The sequence below is a fragment of the Mesoplodon densirostris genome, chromosome 8 (assembly GCF_025265405.1).
Source record: "Mesoplodon densirostris isolate mMesDen1 chromosome 8, mMesDen1 primary haplotype, whole genome shotgun sequence".
In the NCBI taxonomy this organism is placed as follows: domain Eukaryota; kingdom Metazoa; phylum Chordata; class Mammalia; order Artiodactyla; family Ziphiidae; genus Mesoplodon; species Mesoplodon densirostris.
The window spans coordinates 88,055,412-88,073,097 of NC_082668.1; the positions used below are offsets into that span (position 1 = coordinate 88,055,412).

Sequence of the window (17,686 nt, forward strand, 5' to 3'; positions counted from 1 at the left end):
ATACATTTCTTAGGTGTTACAATTTATTGTGGCTATACAGGAAATGTCCTTATTTTTCAAAGGTGCTTTCTTAAGTATTTAGGGCTGAAATGTCAAAAGGCAACATAACAACTGTTGATTCTTATCAAAAAGAAAGCCCAGACTGATCTTTAAGAATAGAGCAGGTGTTATGAAAAAGAATTGTAAGCAGACTTTTCCAGGAATAGGGGAATAAACTCTAAAGATATTTCCATCCCCTCAACTCTTAGCATTTGCTTTGTAAAAAACATTAGCAAGTAACACCATTCCCAGTATAAATCATGATATTTATGCTTAAAAAACAAAAACAAGAATGGAATGCACAAGACCCTAAAGCAACTGTGCAAAAACTTCCAAATCACTTACTCACCAATTGGCTGCCTGTAGGGATGATACACACGGATGTCATATGGTCTGTGTGTTGTGTTCACCAGCGCCACCCTATTTGACCCATTGTATTTGTTTCCCTTTTCAACTGTCTTTGTGTTCCAATCTGTCCAATAAATGGTGTCTTCAAAAACAGTAATAGCAAAGGGGTGAGGCAGTGTCCCGGTTTCGTACACCGTGTGCCGATGGTAGCCATCCAAATCAGAGTACCTGGAGTTGGAGGAAGGAAGAGTCACTCAGTGAAGATGATGCCCCTCCTCTAATGCCTTTAAGGATAGAGGCTGACAAATCAATGAATAAAGTTCTACCTTCTAGAGGTAACTGAAGTTCAGATCTTCCTCAAAACTTTTAGTCTTCAATTAAAACAAAAACTAAACTTAAAGTTTTTTTGGACTGAATGAAAGATGTAAAAGTTGCAAAAGCAAAGCCTTAAAAATAGGAATAACCTTTCTCAAGTGCTCATGGAACATTGTCAAAGATAGATCATATCTTGGGTTACAAATCAAGCCTTAGTAAATTTAAGAAAACTGAAATCGTATCAAGTATCTTTTCCAACCACAGTGCTATGAGACTAGATATCAATTACAGAAAAAATCTGTAAAAAATAAAAACACATGGAGGCTAAACAATACACTATTTAATAACCAAGATATCACTGAAGAAATCAAAGAGGAAATCAAAAAATACCTAGAAACAAATGACAATGAAAACACAATGACCCAAAACCTATGGGATGCAGCAAAAGCAGTTCTAAGAGGGAAGTTTATAGCAATACAATCCTACCTTAAGAAACAAGAAACATCTCAAATAAACAACCTAATCTTACAGAAAGAAGAACAAAAAAAACCCCAAAGTTAGCAGAAGGAAAGAAATCATAAAGATCAGATCAGAAATAAATGAAAAAGAAATGAAGGAAATGATAGCAAAGATCAATAAAACTAAAAGCTGGTTCTTTGAGAAGATAAACAAAATTGATAAAACATTAGCCAGGCCCATCAAGAAAAAAAGGGAGAAGACTCAAATCAATAGAATTAGAAATGAAAAAGGAGAAGTAACAACTGACACTGCAGAAATACAAAGGGTCATGAGAGATTACTACAAGCAACTCTATGCCAATAAAATGGACAACCTGGAAAAAATGGACAAATTCTTAGAAATTCACAACCTTCTGAGACTGAATCAGGAAGAAATAGAAAATATGAACAGACCAATCACAAGCACTGAAATTGAAACTGTGATTAAAAATCTTCCAACAAACAAAAGCCCAGGACCAGATGGCTTCACAGGAGAATTTTATCAAACATTCAGAGAAGAGCTAACACCTATCCTTCTCAAACCCTTCCAAAATATAGCAGAGGGAAGAACACTCCCAAATGTATTCTATGAGGCCACCATCACCCTGATACCAAAACCAGACAAAGATGTCACAAAGAAAGAAAACTACAGGCCAATAACACTGATGAACATAGATGCAAAGATCCACAACAAAATACTAGCAAACAGAATCCAACCGCACATTAAAAGGATCATACACCATATCAAGTGGGGTTTATCCCAGGAATGCAAGGATTCTTCAATATACGCAACTCAATCGATGTGATACACCATATTAACAAATTAAAGGAGAAAAACCATATGATCATCCCAACAGATGCAGAGAAAGCTTTCAACAAAATTCAACACCCATTTATGATAAAAACCCTCCAGAAAGTAGGCATAGAGGGAACTTTCCTCAACATAATAAAGGCCATATATGACAAACCCGCAGCCAGCATCGTCCTCAATGGTGAAAAACTGAAACCATTTCCACTATGATCAGGAACAAGACAAGGTTGTCCACTCTTACCACTATTATTCAACATAGTTTTTAAAGTTTTAGCCACAGCAATCAGCGAAGAAAAAGAAATAAAAGGAATCCAAATCAGAAAAGAAGAAGTAAAGCTGTCACTGTTTGCAGATGACATGATAGTATACGTAGAGAATCCTAAAGATGCTACCAGAAAACTACTAGGGCTAATCAATGAATTTGGTAAAGTAGCAGGATACAAAATTAATGCACAGCTTGCATTCCTATACACTAATGATGAAAAATCTGAAAGTGAAATTAAGGAAACACTCCCATTTACCATTGCAACAAAAAGAATAAAATACCTAGGAATAAACCTACCTAAGAAGAAAAAAGAACTGTATGCAGAAAACTATAAGACACTGATGAAAGAAATTAAAGATGATACAAATAGATGGAGAGATATACCATGTTCTTGGATTGGAAGAATCAACATTGTGAAAATGACTCTACTACCCAAAGCAATCTACAGATTCAATGCAATCCCTATCAAACTACCACTGGCATTTTTCACAGAACTAGAACAAAAAATTTCACAATTTGTATGGAAACACAAAAGACCCCGAATAGCCAAAGCAATCTTGAGAAAGAAAAATGGAGCTGGAGGAATCAGGCTCCCTGACTTCAGACTATACTACAAAGCTACAATAATCAAGACAGTATGGTACTGGCACAAAAACAGAAATATAGATCAATGGAACAGGATAGAAAGCCCTGAGATAAACCCACTCACATATGGTCAACTTATCTCTGATAAAGGAGGCAAGAATGTACAGTGGAGAAAAGATAGCCTCTTCAATAAGTGGTGCTGGGAAAACTGGACAGTTACATGTAAAAGTATGAGATTAGATCACTCCCTAACACCATACACAAAAATAAAGTCAAAATGGATTAAAGACCTAAATGTAAGGCCAGAAACTATCAAACTCTTAGAGGAAAACATAGGCAGAACACTCTATGACATAAATCACAGCAAGATCCTTTTTGACCCACCTCCTAGAGAAATGGAGATTAAAAACAAAAATAAACAAATGGGACCTGATGAAACTTAAAAGCTTTTCCACAGCAAACGAAACCATAAGCAAGACAAAAACACAACCCTCAGAATGGGAAAAAATATTTGCAAATGAAGTAACTGACAAAGGATTAATCTCCAAAATTTACAAGCAGCTCAGCAGCTCAATATCAAAAAAAGAAACAACCCAATCCAAAAATGGGCAGAAGACCTAAATAGACATTTCTCCAAAGAAGATATACAGATTGCCCACAAACACACGAAAGAATGTTCAACATCATTAATCATTAGAGAAATGCAAATCAAAACTACAATGAGATATCATCTCACACCTGTCAGAGTGGCCATCATCAAAAAATCTATAAACAACAAATGCTGGAGAGGGTGTGGAGAAAAGGGAACCCTCTTGAACTGTCGGTGGGAATGTAAATTGATACGGCCACTATGGAGAACAGTATGGAGGTTCCTTAAAAAGCTAAAAAGAGAACTACCATATGACCCAGCAATCCCTCTACTGGGCCTATACCTTGAGAAAATCATAATTCAAAAAGAGTCATGTACCACAATGTTCATTGCAGCTCTATTTACAATAGCCAGGACATGGAAGCAACCTAAGTGTCCATCCATAGATGAATGGATAAAGAAGATGTGGCACATATATACAATGGAATATTACTCAGCCATAAAAAGAAACGAAATTGAGTTATTTGTAGTGAGGTGGATGGACCTAGAGTCTGTCATACAGAGTGAAGTAAGTCAGAAAGAGAAAAACAAATACTGTATGCTAATACATATATATGGAATCTAAAAAAAAAAAATGGTCATGAAGAACCTAGGGGCAAGAGAGGAATAAAGACGCAGACCTACTACAGAATGGACTTGAGGATATGGGGAAGGGGAAGGGTAAGCTGGGACAAAGTAAGAGAGTGGCATGGACATATATACACTACCAAACGTAAAATAGATAGCTAGTGGGAAGCAGCCACATAGCACAGGGAGATCAGCTCAGTGCTTTGTGACCACCTAGAGGGGTGGGATAGGGAGGGTGGGAGGGAGGGAGATGCAAAAGGAAAGTGATATGGGGACATATGTATACGTATAAGTGATTCACTTTGTTATAAAGCAGAAACTAACACACCATTGTAAAGCAATTATACTCTAATAAAGACATTAAAAAAATCAAAACAAAAAAATAATTGGAATAACCAGAGGAGTTTAAAGATCACTAATTCCTAACCACAGCTGGTTTCCTGCTGATACAGCTGGTTCAGCTCTTGAAGGTTTATAACCTCTTATGTTGATGTTCTCCATGAAGCATTCTTTCGATATCCTGGGATGAACACTGTTTCCTAAGCCATCAGAAGAAGTCAGAGGAAAGCAATCTAAAGCTGGACTTCTGTCTCCTCAGGAAGACAAGGGGAGAAGCAGTTTTCGGAGACAGCTTGATTCTCAGTATAACCTGAGTGGTATAGACTAGCTGAGTTAACCTAGAGGCCAGCAGGGTTAGCTTTGTACACACTGCTAGCACATGTATTATTAATCATGACCCAGACATTATTAGTGAATCTAGGTCTCATTCATTCCTCTGAACCTGTGTCAGAATACTGATATTTTAATATTTAAAAAACTGGGAGCAGACCGTAAAACTCACAAGAGGTGGAATGAGCTAGCAACTAAAGAAGTTGATAACATGAGCCGTGTGATGTTAGAAATTTTTTCCAAAGTATCATAATTTATGGAAACTTAAAGAAGGCATAGGAAAACCTGAATATCTTCTTGACCTCTGTTAATAAGACTGCAGATAGATGACTAGAACTTAGTCATTATCTGTTTCTTTAAAAAGGTCATAAACCAGAAAGCAGTCTTGAGGCCTTCCCTTCAGTTCTTGCATGATCTCGATATAAAGAGCTCAGATACTTTTATGAGTATTTTTTGTCAAGTGTAATTTTTTTCAAAATAAATTTAATAGAATGACAGGATTTTTTAAACCTTTAAAATAGCTCTAGTGAATTAACGACGATTCCCTGCTTTTGCATGCAACAGGCTGTGTATCTGGGTACTAGTTCATAAATACCCAGAAGACATTACCATAGTCCAACTAGGCCATAATTAGCAATGTCCCGAAATAAACATGTACTGCTTGGCTAATAATTTGTATTAGCTTTTTTACAAGGAGTATTTTTCATTGAACAGTATAATTTTTCCAAGTCTATTAATCGTATATTTGGGAGGGTAGGGCAAGGGACTTAAGATGAGTTGAGCACTAAGCTGACTACCATAGGGGAGAGATTACTAGCTGCTTTTTTAGGAGTATAAGTAAAAGCACCAAGACAACATCCTGATCTGTATGACTTCAAAGTTCATGCTCTTTCTCTTGCACCATACCACAGAGCTTGGTGAATTGCCTATAGGCACTTTAGTTAGAAGTGACTTCCAACAAACAGGCCAGTTAGAAGCTGCCTGGGAAAAATACACTGGCAACACAAGCACTGGTGTTTGGAATCAGCAGTCACCCAGTTTGCTTTATTCTTTTCGAAGTACGTACTCAATGTAACCCAGGTGGGCATCTGTCCAGTAGAGTAGATCATTGGTGTAATCAATGGTGAGGCCATTGGGCCACTTGATCTTGGTAGAAATAATCACAGACTTATGGGTTCCGTCCATGCCTACTCTCCCAATGTATGCTCGGTCAGCCCAGTCTCCCCAATAGACATGCCTGTTGGAGCAAACACAAAGGGTCAGTCCCTGAAGCCAAAAGAACTCCGTGGCAAAGACATAAGCTTTCTCCAATTAGAGAAATGGAGTTTACATCCTACAGAGCCTTTCACAAAGGAAAGAGAACTAACAGAAAATAATCTAACAGGGCATGATGCACAGGAAATGCTCAGGAATGAACATGATTAGCTGGGGATTTCAGTGGATTTGACATGGAAAGTCCAGTAAAGGTGGGTTGTTGTTTCTTTAAACCATAAATTACTTGCATGCAGCCAACATATGTGACTGTGAAAGTGAAATGGTGTGTCATGGCAAAGAAAATAGAATCGCCGATGAATAGCCTTCGAACAAGCCATGCTTCTACCCATTATACTAAGCCATTTGCCAGGTAGGAAAAGCAGAAGACAAACTCCAACAAGACACTGGCCTTGATATCGCTACGTGAACAGCCTTTCTGGTAACAGAGGTGGAAGAAGGGCATGAAAGAAGAGCCCAAGGTTACAGGGAGACAATACCCATATCGAGGGTGAAGGGCAATTCCTCTGGGATTCTCAATGCAGAAGGTGTTGTTGGCATCCACACAGTGCTCGGCCAGCTTGCGGCGGTATCGACCATTGAGGTCAGAGACAGAGAGGCAATTCAGGTGGGAATCCACCCAATACAGCTTTCTGAAAATGGAGAAATGGAGAACCAGGAGTTATAGCCATTTTACTTGCGAAACAAGGCACATTTAGCCACACAATTTCCGATCCAAGCACTTTTCCCCCAGGCAAACAAGGACAAGGGGAAACACAGTTGACCTTCCTGCAGTGAGACAACAAAAGATGCAAGAATGTGTGCTACTCTTCCTATTGTAAGGTGATGTCACCTTACAATAGGAAATTCTGGGGCCACACTTCACACAAGGATTCTACCTTTACTTGCTTCATGCAGCAAAAGGCATCTTCCCCAAGCAATGTTCCAGGCTTTAGAGGAGCAGGGAAGCAGAAGTGAGAGTGATCAGTGAGTATCATGAACTACAGTTTAAATGGTGGAGTCGAGGAAACAAACTTGTCTAAGTGTTATCATTGAGACTGCACAAGGGAACTCTGAATCATGGCATCCTTCAGATAAAGAGAAACCTGACCCCCTCCCTGGCCCTGTCCCAGTAGGCTGGCAAAATGAGTTTCTTACCCTGTGCCAAGTTTTACTTAAACTCAGAAAGCTTTAGAAACTTATTAGAATCTCTTACCTCAAGGATATTTCAGTTCTGAATATACTGCTATTCAATAAAATCCATTTATTTTCTATAAGGCAGGGTTCTTAATCTGGGGTCCTTAATCTGACACCAGGGTAGCCTAGGCTCTGGGGGCGGGGGGTATACCTTCTAAAACTGATGCAAAATTGTATAAGCATAAATTTGTTAAGTGCTTTTATCCAGCAAGGGGTCTGTGGGTTTCACCAGAGTCTTAAAGTATCCATAACCTTCCAAAGGGTTCAAAACTCCTAGAATGAGTGTCATTTGAGATCTGATAGTCAATTCCTACTGAAACGATTTCTCTTCCAAAAGACCCCAATGTCTCCTTGCCAGAGGTAAGCCTGATCCAACCATGCGAGGTGTCAGAATATTTAACTGTTAGGACAGTAGCATCTTTTTAGGCTTGGGGATGAGGGAATGAGTATGCATAAATGCACAAGCCTTGCTATTTAATTCAGTTGGGTAAATCCTGATGTATGAGATGGCCACAATATTAGAATCCAACATTGTAGAGGGTAATAATAGCAATAATAATAGCAGCCATCTATTAAATGCCAAGCCCTGGGCTAAGGACTTTTTAAAATATTATATTATATAAGATCTTATTCCTGTTTTCTTGATGAGGCTGCTGAGGCCCAGAGGTTGCTGATGAGTAAGAGCTAGAGCAGGAATTCAAGACTGGCTACACCACAGGGCACTCCACTTTGTGAAGCTTACTGCCAACTCATTAATTTCTCTTTATTCCACAGTCAAAACACTGACCCAGTGAACAGAATATGGTGAAGACACTCCATGCCCACTCCAGGAAAAATTAAGAGGACTGAGAACCGGCACAATTTTCCACTGTGCATAATGGCGCTTTGAAAAACTTGTATATCAAGTTTAAGGGCCTTGGAAACCAAACATCCTTGAGTTCGCTATGAACATCTTTATTGATATTGGGGAAATTGTTTCAAATTTCAATGTAATTAGTATCTTAGAACTGTCCCCTACAAACTTAAACGTGACTGGGTTCTATCCTGCCTTGTGTTTTAAGGAATGTTTAGCCTGGCTGTGCTCCTTCTTGAACATTTGAGAAAATGCTTCGGTCATGAGACATTTTATCCTACCCTCACCCTAGACTTTTTTGCTCCATTTTCCTCAGTACCACACATGTACCTAATTCTTTCCCCTGGTCAAGAACATGCCTAGAGTGAGAGGAAAGTAGCTGAAATCCAGGAGAAAATATCATCCTACCAGTTTTGGGGAGAGAGGGCTGAATGACAATATCAAGGCTAAAATATTACCTTTCCTTGCATTGCAGCAAAGGGTGAGATAGGAACAGTACCACAATTAGTTCTGTTCCTGCAAATCATTCATCACTATGCTTTTTGACACCCAAAAGAGCCACTATATATAAAATACTTGTATTCACATGATCAATATTTTATTCATTTTTCTGTAGGCAGTTCTTGAGCACGTATGGCAGGCCAGTTACTATTCAGGTAGAACTAGGGGGCCAATTCTCCATCCCCCATCTTAGGATCTTTACCCTTAAGATGGTCAAACAGAGAAGATGTGGAAGAGTCCTCTGTAGGTCTGGGGTGACTGAAGCAATAATATTTGCAGGCTAAGTGCCTCCAGCTTCATGTCAACCACAAAGCCAAATATCTGATAGATTCGATATTCAGTAGAGATGTGAAGAAGTGTGGTTGAGCTGGTGGAGTTGAATTAAAGTATCACCGTCTCCCTTAAAGACGCTCAGAGTTTCAAGTCAGCCATTCTCTATTTTACGACCAGCCCAGGCTGAGAATAAATAGCATTGCAAGCAGCCTGTGAACGCCAGGAAACAGGGGCTGTGTCTGTCTTGTAGACCTCTAGACCCCAGTTCCTAGCATAGCACTGCATGCAGGAGGCGCTTAGGCAACAGCTTTAAATGACTGAATGCACCAACAAATGCATGCATCATCCCTTCACGTCACCTCCAGTTAACTGAATGGCCAGTAATAACGGAGCTCTTTCCTCCTTTGTGATGCCCCTCCCCATGAAATTGATATCATAAATTCTTAAAATCACTAGATTTTAGGTTCTGTGGTATCCCATTTGATTATTAGGTACATAGCAGAAAAAACAAAAACATGCAGAAGCATTAAAATGTATCCACCTATTAACCCAAGTTGGAAAAGATCAGTTCTCTGTTAGGATGGAAACATGGTTTGGATACTTTTTTAAAAACAAAAACCCTTTTAACTCTTAAAAAGCTCCTCAGCCTTTTCTTACCTGGTAACCCAGTCGACAGCCAGACTTTCTGTACCTGGTAGATTGTACTTGAGGACTGTCTCCCTGTTTGTCTTATTCAGAAACATTCTCTCAATGACTTTATTCTCTATATCAAGCCAGTACAATCTCTTTTCTACTCGGTCAAAATCCACTGCCACAGCATTACCCAGTCCTTGCAAGATGAGGGAGTATAAATGGCCATCGATAGTTAGATTTCTCAAATAGTAACGGTTGCTAAAAATGAGATCGGGCTCGATGTTGCTGTTCTGCCGGCACGTCTTTCCATCTGGTTCACGGATGTAGCCTGGGGCACACTTGCAGATGTAAGAGCCCAGTACGTTCTCACACTTCTGGCTACAGACAAAGGGCGTCTCCTTGCATTCATCAATATCAACACAAGTCCGCTTGTCAGACAACAGCTTGTAACCAGGGTTACAAGAACAATAGAAACTGGTTAAAGTGTCTGTGCAATTGTGGTCGCAGCCACTGAGTGAAGGGTCATTGCATTCATTAACACCTGTAGGTAAAAGACAGTTATCAGAGAACCTAAGTTGACAGCAATGGATCCACCATAATGGTCCAAAGTCAACCTTTCCACTGGACAGACCCAATCCTTTTTGTTTCGTTTTGTTTTGCTTTGTTTGGACAGACCCAATTCTTAATGAATCATGCTAAAAGAAGACAGATAAGAAGGGATTTCTAAAGGCCCTACATTATTCAAAAGTCACTCTTACTCAACTTCCTCCCAACTTGATCCTTCACCAGTGGTTTTAACAACTAATACAACCAACAAGTTTGACTTCTAATCCTATACCTGCCAATCTTCTTTTAATCGATAAATTTAGAAGTAAAATAGCAGGAGAGAGGAGAGCAGAAGGGCCCACACAGTGGTGTGCTGGTAAAACAGGTCTGGGGTGTGGGGTGGGATTCGGGGAGGGGGGAGCTCTAATTTGTAGCCTCTTCCATTTCAATGATGCCACGACTCACACCATGGCCAATTTCAGGCTCCCAGTGTGACGTCCCTGAATGTGGAGATGGAAAGAGAAGCGCTCACTTGACTGAGTCTCACAAAGGGGATGAGCCACCCAGCACCCCAGGAGGGTACCTCTGGCTGGTCCTGTGACACATGGCCATTCTCATTCAAAAACTAACTACACAGCGGGGAGAACATTTCCTTAAGATTCTGTATTTTATAAATTCTAGGTTGGTTTACTTGTGGGAGTTCGGTGGGGATGGGGGGAGGGGCTGCCAGTTAAACTCTCCCCTTTAGTCACCTGAGGATGAAAATTAAGAACAGGCTAAGGGGACTTCCCTGGTGGCGCAGTGGTTAAGAATCCACCTGCCAATGCAGAAGACACGGGTCCGAGCCCTGGTCCAGGAAGATCCCACATGCTGCGGAGCAACTAAGCCCATGTGCTGCAACTACTGAGCCTGCGCTCTAGAGCCCACGAGCCACAACTACTGAAGCCCGCATGCCCAGAGCCCGTGCTCCGCAACAAGAGAAGCCATAGCAATGAGAAGCCTGCACACCGCAACGAAGAGTAGCCCCCGCTCGCCGCAACTAGAGAAAGCCTGCGCGCAGCAATGAAGACCCAATACAGCCAAAAATAAAAATAAATAAAATAAATAAATTTATTTAAAAAAAAAACAGGCTAAGGAATCCTAGCAGAGAGGCAGTGAAGGCAACAAGTCATTGCAAGAGGCCAAAGAGAATCAACACTCTCTGCTGTTAGATACCGATGGCCTGAATTTGTTCATCTCCTGTTCTATGTAATGACTGCCTAACTCATGAATTAGTCCAAAAAATGTTTGTGACTGACCTTATATACCAAGAAATCCTTGCTTTTTGCTAGACAAGCAATAGTAATTTTCTGGCAATGTTCTACTTAGAGAACCAACTGACAAGTCCTGCTAAGTCATGAAGGGTTGAAAATCCACATTCAGTCCCCCTGGTTTCCTTTTCCCCGATCTTCTGTTATACTCACCACATCCTTTCTCATCACTGTTGTCTAAACAGTCATCTAGGTGGTTGCAGACTTTCACCATCTCGATGCAGTTCCCATTGTCACACCTGAACTGATGAGGGGGACACGTGGTCTCCGGGGTGTGACACAGGTGCTCCAGCTCATCTGAGTCATCTCCACAGTCATTTTCCCCATCACAGACGAAGGCCTTATAAATGCAGAGCCCATTCTGACAGGTAAAATGGACCTTGTCGCAGGCAGGGTACACGCAGTCCCTCTCATCACTGTAGTCACCACAGTCGTTGCGCCGGTCACACCTGTGTCGTGAAACCCAGTACCACTCTTGAGAGGGTTTTTTAAATACGTTTCCAGCATTTAAAATCAGAATATTTCAGGTGAAAATCCAGATTCCCAACTTCCCTCCAAACGAATGACGCTGACTAGTGTCTGCGTCTCTTAGCTGGAGCACTTGCCCAAGGTCCACCTCACCTGCCCCTCACTGTTGTCTGGTTGACCCTGAGCCGCAGCGCCCAGACCCATTTATCATCATGCTCACACCATTATTCTTCTTACAGCAGAGAGAAGAGAATGAAGTATTTCTTGTACCTATGCCTCTACTGCAAGTGGAAAACCAAGAGCCTCAGCTACCCCAAGAAAGAACTTTCTTCTAGCAAGCCCACTTCATTCATCTCTCTGGCCCTCTGTGCAAGGTCACATTATGACCTTCATGGACCCTAGGCACTTCTGCCTTCATGGGCCCCTTCCTCCATAGTCAAATTTATAGAGTCAGAAAGTACATTGGTAGATGCCAGGGGCCAGGGGTTAAGGGGAGTGGGGAGGGCGAATGGGGAGTTAGTGTTTAAAGAGTACAGAGTTTCGGTTTAAGAAGGTGAAAAATTCCAGAGATGGATGATGGGTTAAGAGTTGCACAGCAATGTGAAAATACTTAGTGCCACTGAACTGTACACTTAAATATGGTTAAAATAGTATGTTTTATATTATGTGACTTTTACCACCATAAAAAACATTTATAATTAAGGACCACATTGGTATAAAGCCAGATATATTAATATATATAATTAATATATTATTAATTATATATATAACTATATATATATTGTATATAATTAATATATATTATTAATAATTGATATATATTATATATAATTAATATATATTAATATATTAATATTATTTGGTATTAAAATACTTTCTTTGACCTAAAATTTCTCTTTTTTTTTCTTTTAATTTTAAAAGAAATCCAAACATTTTCATAGACCACTAAAAGTACCATGGACTCCAGGCCCCAGTCCTGCCTCATGGAAGTTTGTTGGTAGATTGTTTAATCCCCAATTCACCTGAACCAGTCGGGGATACACAGTCCATTACTACAGGTGAACTCCGTTTCAGAGCAGGATCTCCTGGTGCAGTTCTGGTGCTCATCATAGGCATCAGAGCAATCCGCATCGCCATCACAAACCCAAGATTGAGGGATGCACCTCCTGGATGGAGACACGCTACTTACACAGAGAAACTCAGAACTTGAGCAGCTGTGACTCTCTGAAACCAAAGCACATGAGAATCAGAAATCACATGAGAGCTCATTCTAGAAGTCAAATTCATTCTGAAGCATTATTTATCTTGCTTTACATTACATAATAGTCTGAGGGATGAAAGGAAATGAAGGGGAAATAGGTAGACAAACTACCCTCCCAAATTTTCATTTTAATTGCTTTGGATCTTTGATTTTTTTCAGAAGTAAAAAGTACAGATAATAAAACACCTCATTTAGTTTTCCATAAAATTAATGTAAGGTCACATTTTTCCCTTAGGCCTATCAAAACTACTCACATTTTATTAATTGGATACCCAAAATCCCTTACATTTGGTAACATTTTTTAGTTTACAAAGTATAATCACTCAAACACAATGTGAGATAGGCATTTTTATGCCAGTTCTACAGATGAGAAAACTGAAGCTCGCAATGGTTGACTAGATAGCTCAAAGTCATAGAATTTTCCAAGAAGCTAGGGCTTCTTTCCTAGGTATATAGGAGCTGTGTATGTCAATAAGAGTTGTCAGAAACCAAGACACTGTTAGGAAAGAGCTAAGATGCTAACATGTAATCATGAAAGCCTGCAGAATAAAATATGGGTATTTTATCCAATCTCACTGAGGGTAAAGAGGAGACAAGAGGAAGGGAGTCTTGGTGAGTTGATATGGGAGAAAAGTATATGGTACAGCCCATGTTTGTGGAGCTGCCAACTACCCATTTCATAGAATATATGTAGAACCATGGACCACCACCAAAGTCATGGACATATGAGGTAACAATCAAATGCAAACATCATGCAGTCATTGTTTTTATTATTCTACCATGGAAAGACACTCTATCAAGACACCTTAGCTAAGAGTTCTATGCTCTGTTGGTAATGGGAGATGGTGTTCCATAGTTTGTTCCATAATTCACTTAAAAGGAATGACCCCCCCCACCCCCTAACAGCTCTAGGGTAATGGATAAAACTGGAGGCACAGTTAATTGCAACACTATTAAAACTGCTATTAAGAGTGGCCAACGAGTTCTCTTTATCTGCTCTAGAAATGTAGGACATTATTTCCATTACCTAAATGCAAGAGAAAAAAAGTAAACATTAAAATCATTTTTCATCATTTTAAAGCATTTAAGTGGATGATATCAAACATTCTTGAGCTTAAAAATAAAGGTAACATTCTACCTGTGTGCATTCAACGAAGAGGAACCTCTCTGACAACCATATACTCCAAAGACAGAAAAATAAATCTACTGAGTTTCCCTAGAATGTGACAATGCAGAGGAATTGATTGTTTGCACTTACCACAGTGGTGTCTTTCATCCTCATCACTCATGTCCCCACAGTCATTATCACCATCACAGACCCACTCTACTTGGATGCACCTGTTATTGTCACACTTGAATTCATCACTGAAGCATGTTGGCTCAGAAAACTCTGAAAAAATATAAAAAGCGCTCTTGGTGAGAAGAGTGGTTTGCAGTCCAGGAATCTTGAGAGAAGCCTACTACAGCATGGGCTTTCTAGAACACCAATTAGAGTTCTTTAATCATATCCCACATGTCAACGAATCAAGTTGTCATATGCCAATAAACCCAGAGACCCCTCAAAATTAGCCTAGGGCTAAAGAAAATATAATTTTAACCACTAAAAATACAGCACAATAATAACAGTAAGGAGAAACATGACCTTTCATAAGCTGGTAAGAAAAGAGTACATATCAATACAGTCTTTGAAAGAAACATATCCCCTTTGACACAGGAACGCTACTCCTAGAGATCTAGCCTATAAGAATCTTCCCACATACGCAGGATGTTCATGCTAGCATTATGTCTTATAGTGAAAAAATGGAAACAACCTAAATATCCATCAGCTGGGAAAGGGATAAAAACACATGGAACACCCATACTTTACAGCAATATTCAGCAGTGCAAAGGAATGAGATAGAGCTGCATTTTCTAACTGTCAAGATACTGTTAGGCTAAAAAAAAAAAGTGGGGGGGGGATTGCAGAAAAAATATATGTAGTAAGATCCCATTTGTGTTTTAAAAAATATGTGTCAGGATATATAGATAAAGATAAGAAGAATTCACACTTAATAGTGATTATGTCTGGGGAGGGAGGGGACTGTAGGAGGGTGAAGGAATGGGGATTTTACTCTTTTATACACATCTTATTATTTATTTAAAACAATAGCTGAGCATTGGATGTTCACCAAACTTATTGTGGTAATCATTTCATGATGTATGTAAATCATGCTCTATACCTTAAACTTACACAGTGCTGTATATCAATTATATCTCAATAAAACTAGAAAAAAATCTCTGCATATTGTGAGAATGCATTCATATTAGATTGTGTGTTTACTTCTATTTAAATATGTCAGACAGTTGGTACTAATTGCTATTACTATGACTTTGGTTCCCATGGAGAAGTCTGGAAACTATATTTATTCTTCATATATTTGAACCAATAGTTCATATATTTAAACCAATCTCTAAGACTATTCTACCCACCTAACAGTTATTAATTATTTCCTTTACAGATCCTCAAAACTCTATGTGCCCTTTGTTTTCTCAAAAATCTCAGTGTTGGGGAAAAAGAAATTGGCAAAGAGCTTCTAATACCACTTTCTATTAGCCACAGAATTTGAACCTGAGGGAAAATAGGAATAGAAAATAGTCTGAATTCAGCTGCAAAACTAGGCTAATGGTCTTAAGAAAATACCCCTCCAGGGACTTCCCTGGTGGCGCAGTGGTTGGGAATCCGCCTGCCAATGCAGGGGGCACAAGTTCGAGCCCTGGTCCGGGAAGATCCCACATTGCCGTGGAACAACTAAGCCCGTGCGCCACAACTACTGAGCCTGTGTGCCACAACTACTGAAGCCCACGTGCCCTAGAGCCCGTGCTCTGCAACAAGAGAAGCCACCACTGTGAGAAGCCCACGCACCGCAACTAGAGAAAGCCTGTGCGCAGCAACGAAGACCCAACGCAGCCAAAAATAAATAAATTTTTAAAAAGAAAAAAGAAAATACCACTCCAAAAAAAAGCTTTATATGTGATGGTACTTACTGCAGTGATATTTATAATACAGGAAAAAAATAAAGCAATCTAAATGTTTTAAATAGAGGCAGTTAACTCAATGATCATATAACCACTCAATGGAATATCACACAGCCATTAAATAGAAGTATGAAGACTTTGTAACAGGGGTCAGCAAACTCTCTCTTAACCAGACAGTATATATTTTAGGCTTACAGGCCATATGTTCTCTGTCGCGCCTACTTGACACTGCCATTGTAGCAAAAAAGCAGCCATAGCCAGGATGTGGCTGTATTCTAATGAAACTTTATTTATAAAGACAAGCAGTTAGCCCATGGCCAAAGTTTGTTGACCCCTATACAGCAATATTGACAGACAAAAAAGCAATGTATTAGATTTTACCTTTATATTTTTAAAATTATGTAAAAAATTGTGCGTGGATATAGATTAGGACTTGCAAAGGTAAATAGTAGCCTTCAAACACAAGCAACACACAACTGCCTCTAAGAATATAACTAGAAGGTCCTGGGAACATCTCAGGAAGCTCAGATGGCCATGGGACCCTACCTCCTCAGCTGGCACACAGAACAGGAAGAAATATGTGCCCCTCATATGCCCCCTCCACCTGTATATGATGATTTCAATCGCTCTTGGATCCTCCCACAGTCTTATGGGTCAGAACTCAGCCAAATTCAGAAATTCCAATTCAGAGTCAATTACAATTAATTGAGTTCTACAAGCCAGGCAGGTACCAGGTGTATCACCAACATACTCTCTTCTCATCTGCATCGATCAGCAACCTCCATATCCTGATCAGCAACCCACCCAGTGCGCTGCATGAACAGGTTTTTAATGAATGTCTGCTGAGTGGCTTCAGCAAGGAGTGCAAACATCCCGCAGCCAGAATCATAGTCTATATTTGGAGTGGTTGGAAGAGGGTCTCCAGCCGCATTACAATGCTTTTCATGCTTGCTTACTCTCTTACCACAAGTGTCAGGTTCATCAGAGCCGTCAGAACAATCTCTTTCGTGATCACAAAACCAAAAGCTAGGAATACAGGATCCAGATGTGCAGTGGAACTCGTCGCTCTTACACGACTTAGAGACTGCAGGAGGGAAAGAAGATAAAACCCATGAGCAATACACAAGCTTGTTCCTAATAACCTGCCTGTAGCTCTGATCTGGATACGAGGTGCCAAGAAAGGAAGGCTGAGGCCTGAGAAATGAATTTTTGTTTAAGTTTTCCATTGGGAGGGAAGAGTATGGGAGAGCAATACTGCTCCAGTTTCCCAGAATTTTTTTCTAAGTTCCAGAAGTTCAAAAATGAATTGCATTTGTTAGAAATACCAAAAGACTATTTTTTTGACACATGGAATCACAAATTATAGATAAAAGAAAACTTGGTTCTATGTTTTCTGCCATAACATAAAATAAAATAAATGCTATTGAAAAGCAAAAACAACAATATAACCAAATCTGAGTTCACCCTACACACAATCTTTTAGCCATCTTAGGCCATGATTCTAGAGAGTTAGCCAAGTTCTGCTGTTAATCATCCTTATAATTCCTTTGAGTAAATGACTCTGCCTACACGTGAACATTGATTCTTTTCTCGCATAACCTGAGGTAGTTCTGGTCTAATGTGTTTTCTAGAT

At 39.7% G+C, this 17,686-nt stretch overlaps 1 protein-coding gene across 1 annotated transcript in view; it reads right to left on the reverse strand.

The window, feature by feature from the left end:
- The window catches only part of LRP2 (LDL receptor related protein 2), a 185,814-nt gene that overhangs the window by 41,243 nt on the left and 126,885 nt on the right, over nt 1-17,686 (reverse strand). The window contains exons 48-55 of the mRNA XM_060105959.1: nt 17,018-17,137; nt 14,297-14,428; nt 12,800-13,001; nt 11,463-11,758; nt 9,478-9,994; nt 6,497-6,649; nt 5,812-5,982; nt 389-615 (exon numbers count right to left, since the gene is read on the reverse strand). Of these exons, the coding sequence (XP_059961942.1) occupies nt 389-615; nt 5,812-5,982; nt 6,497-6,649; nt 9,478-9,994; nt 11,463-11,758; nt 12,800-13,001; nt 14,297-14,428; nt 17,018-17,137 (1,818 nt within the window). The remainder of the gene's footprint in view (nt 1-388; nt 616-5,811; nt 5,983-6,496; nt 6,650-9,477; nt 9,995-11,462; nt 11,759-12,799; nt 13,002-14,296; nt 14,429-17,017; nt 17,138-17,686) is intronic.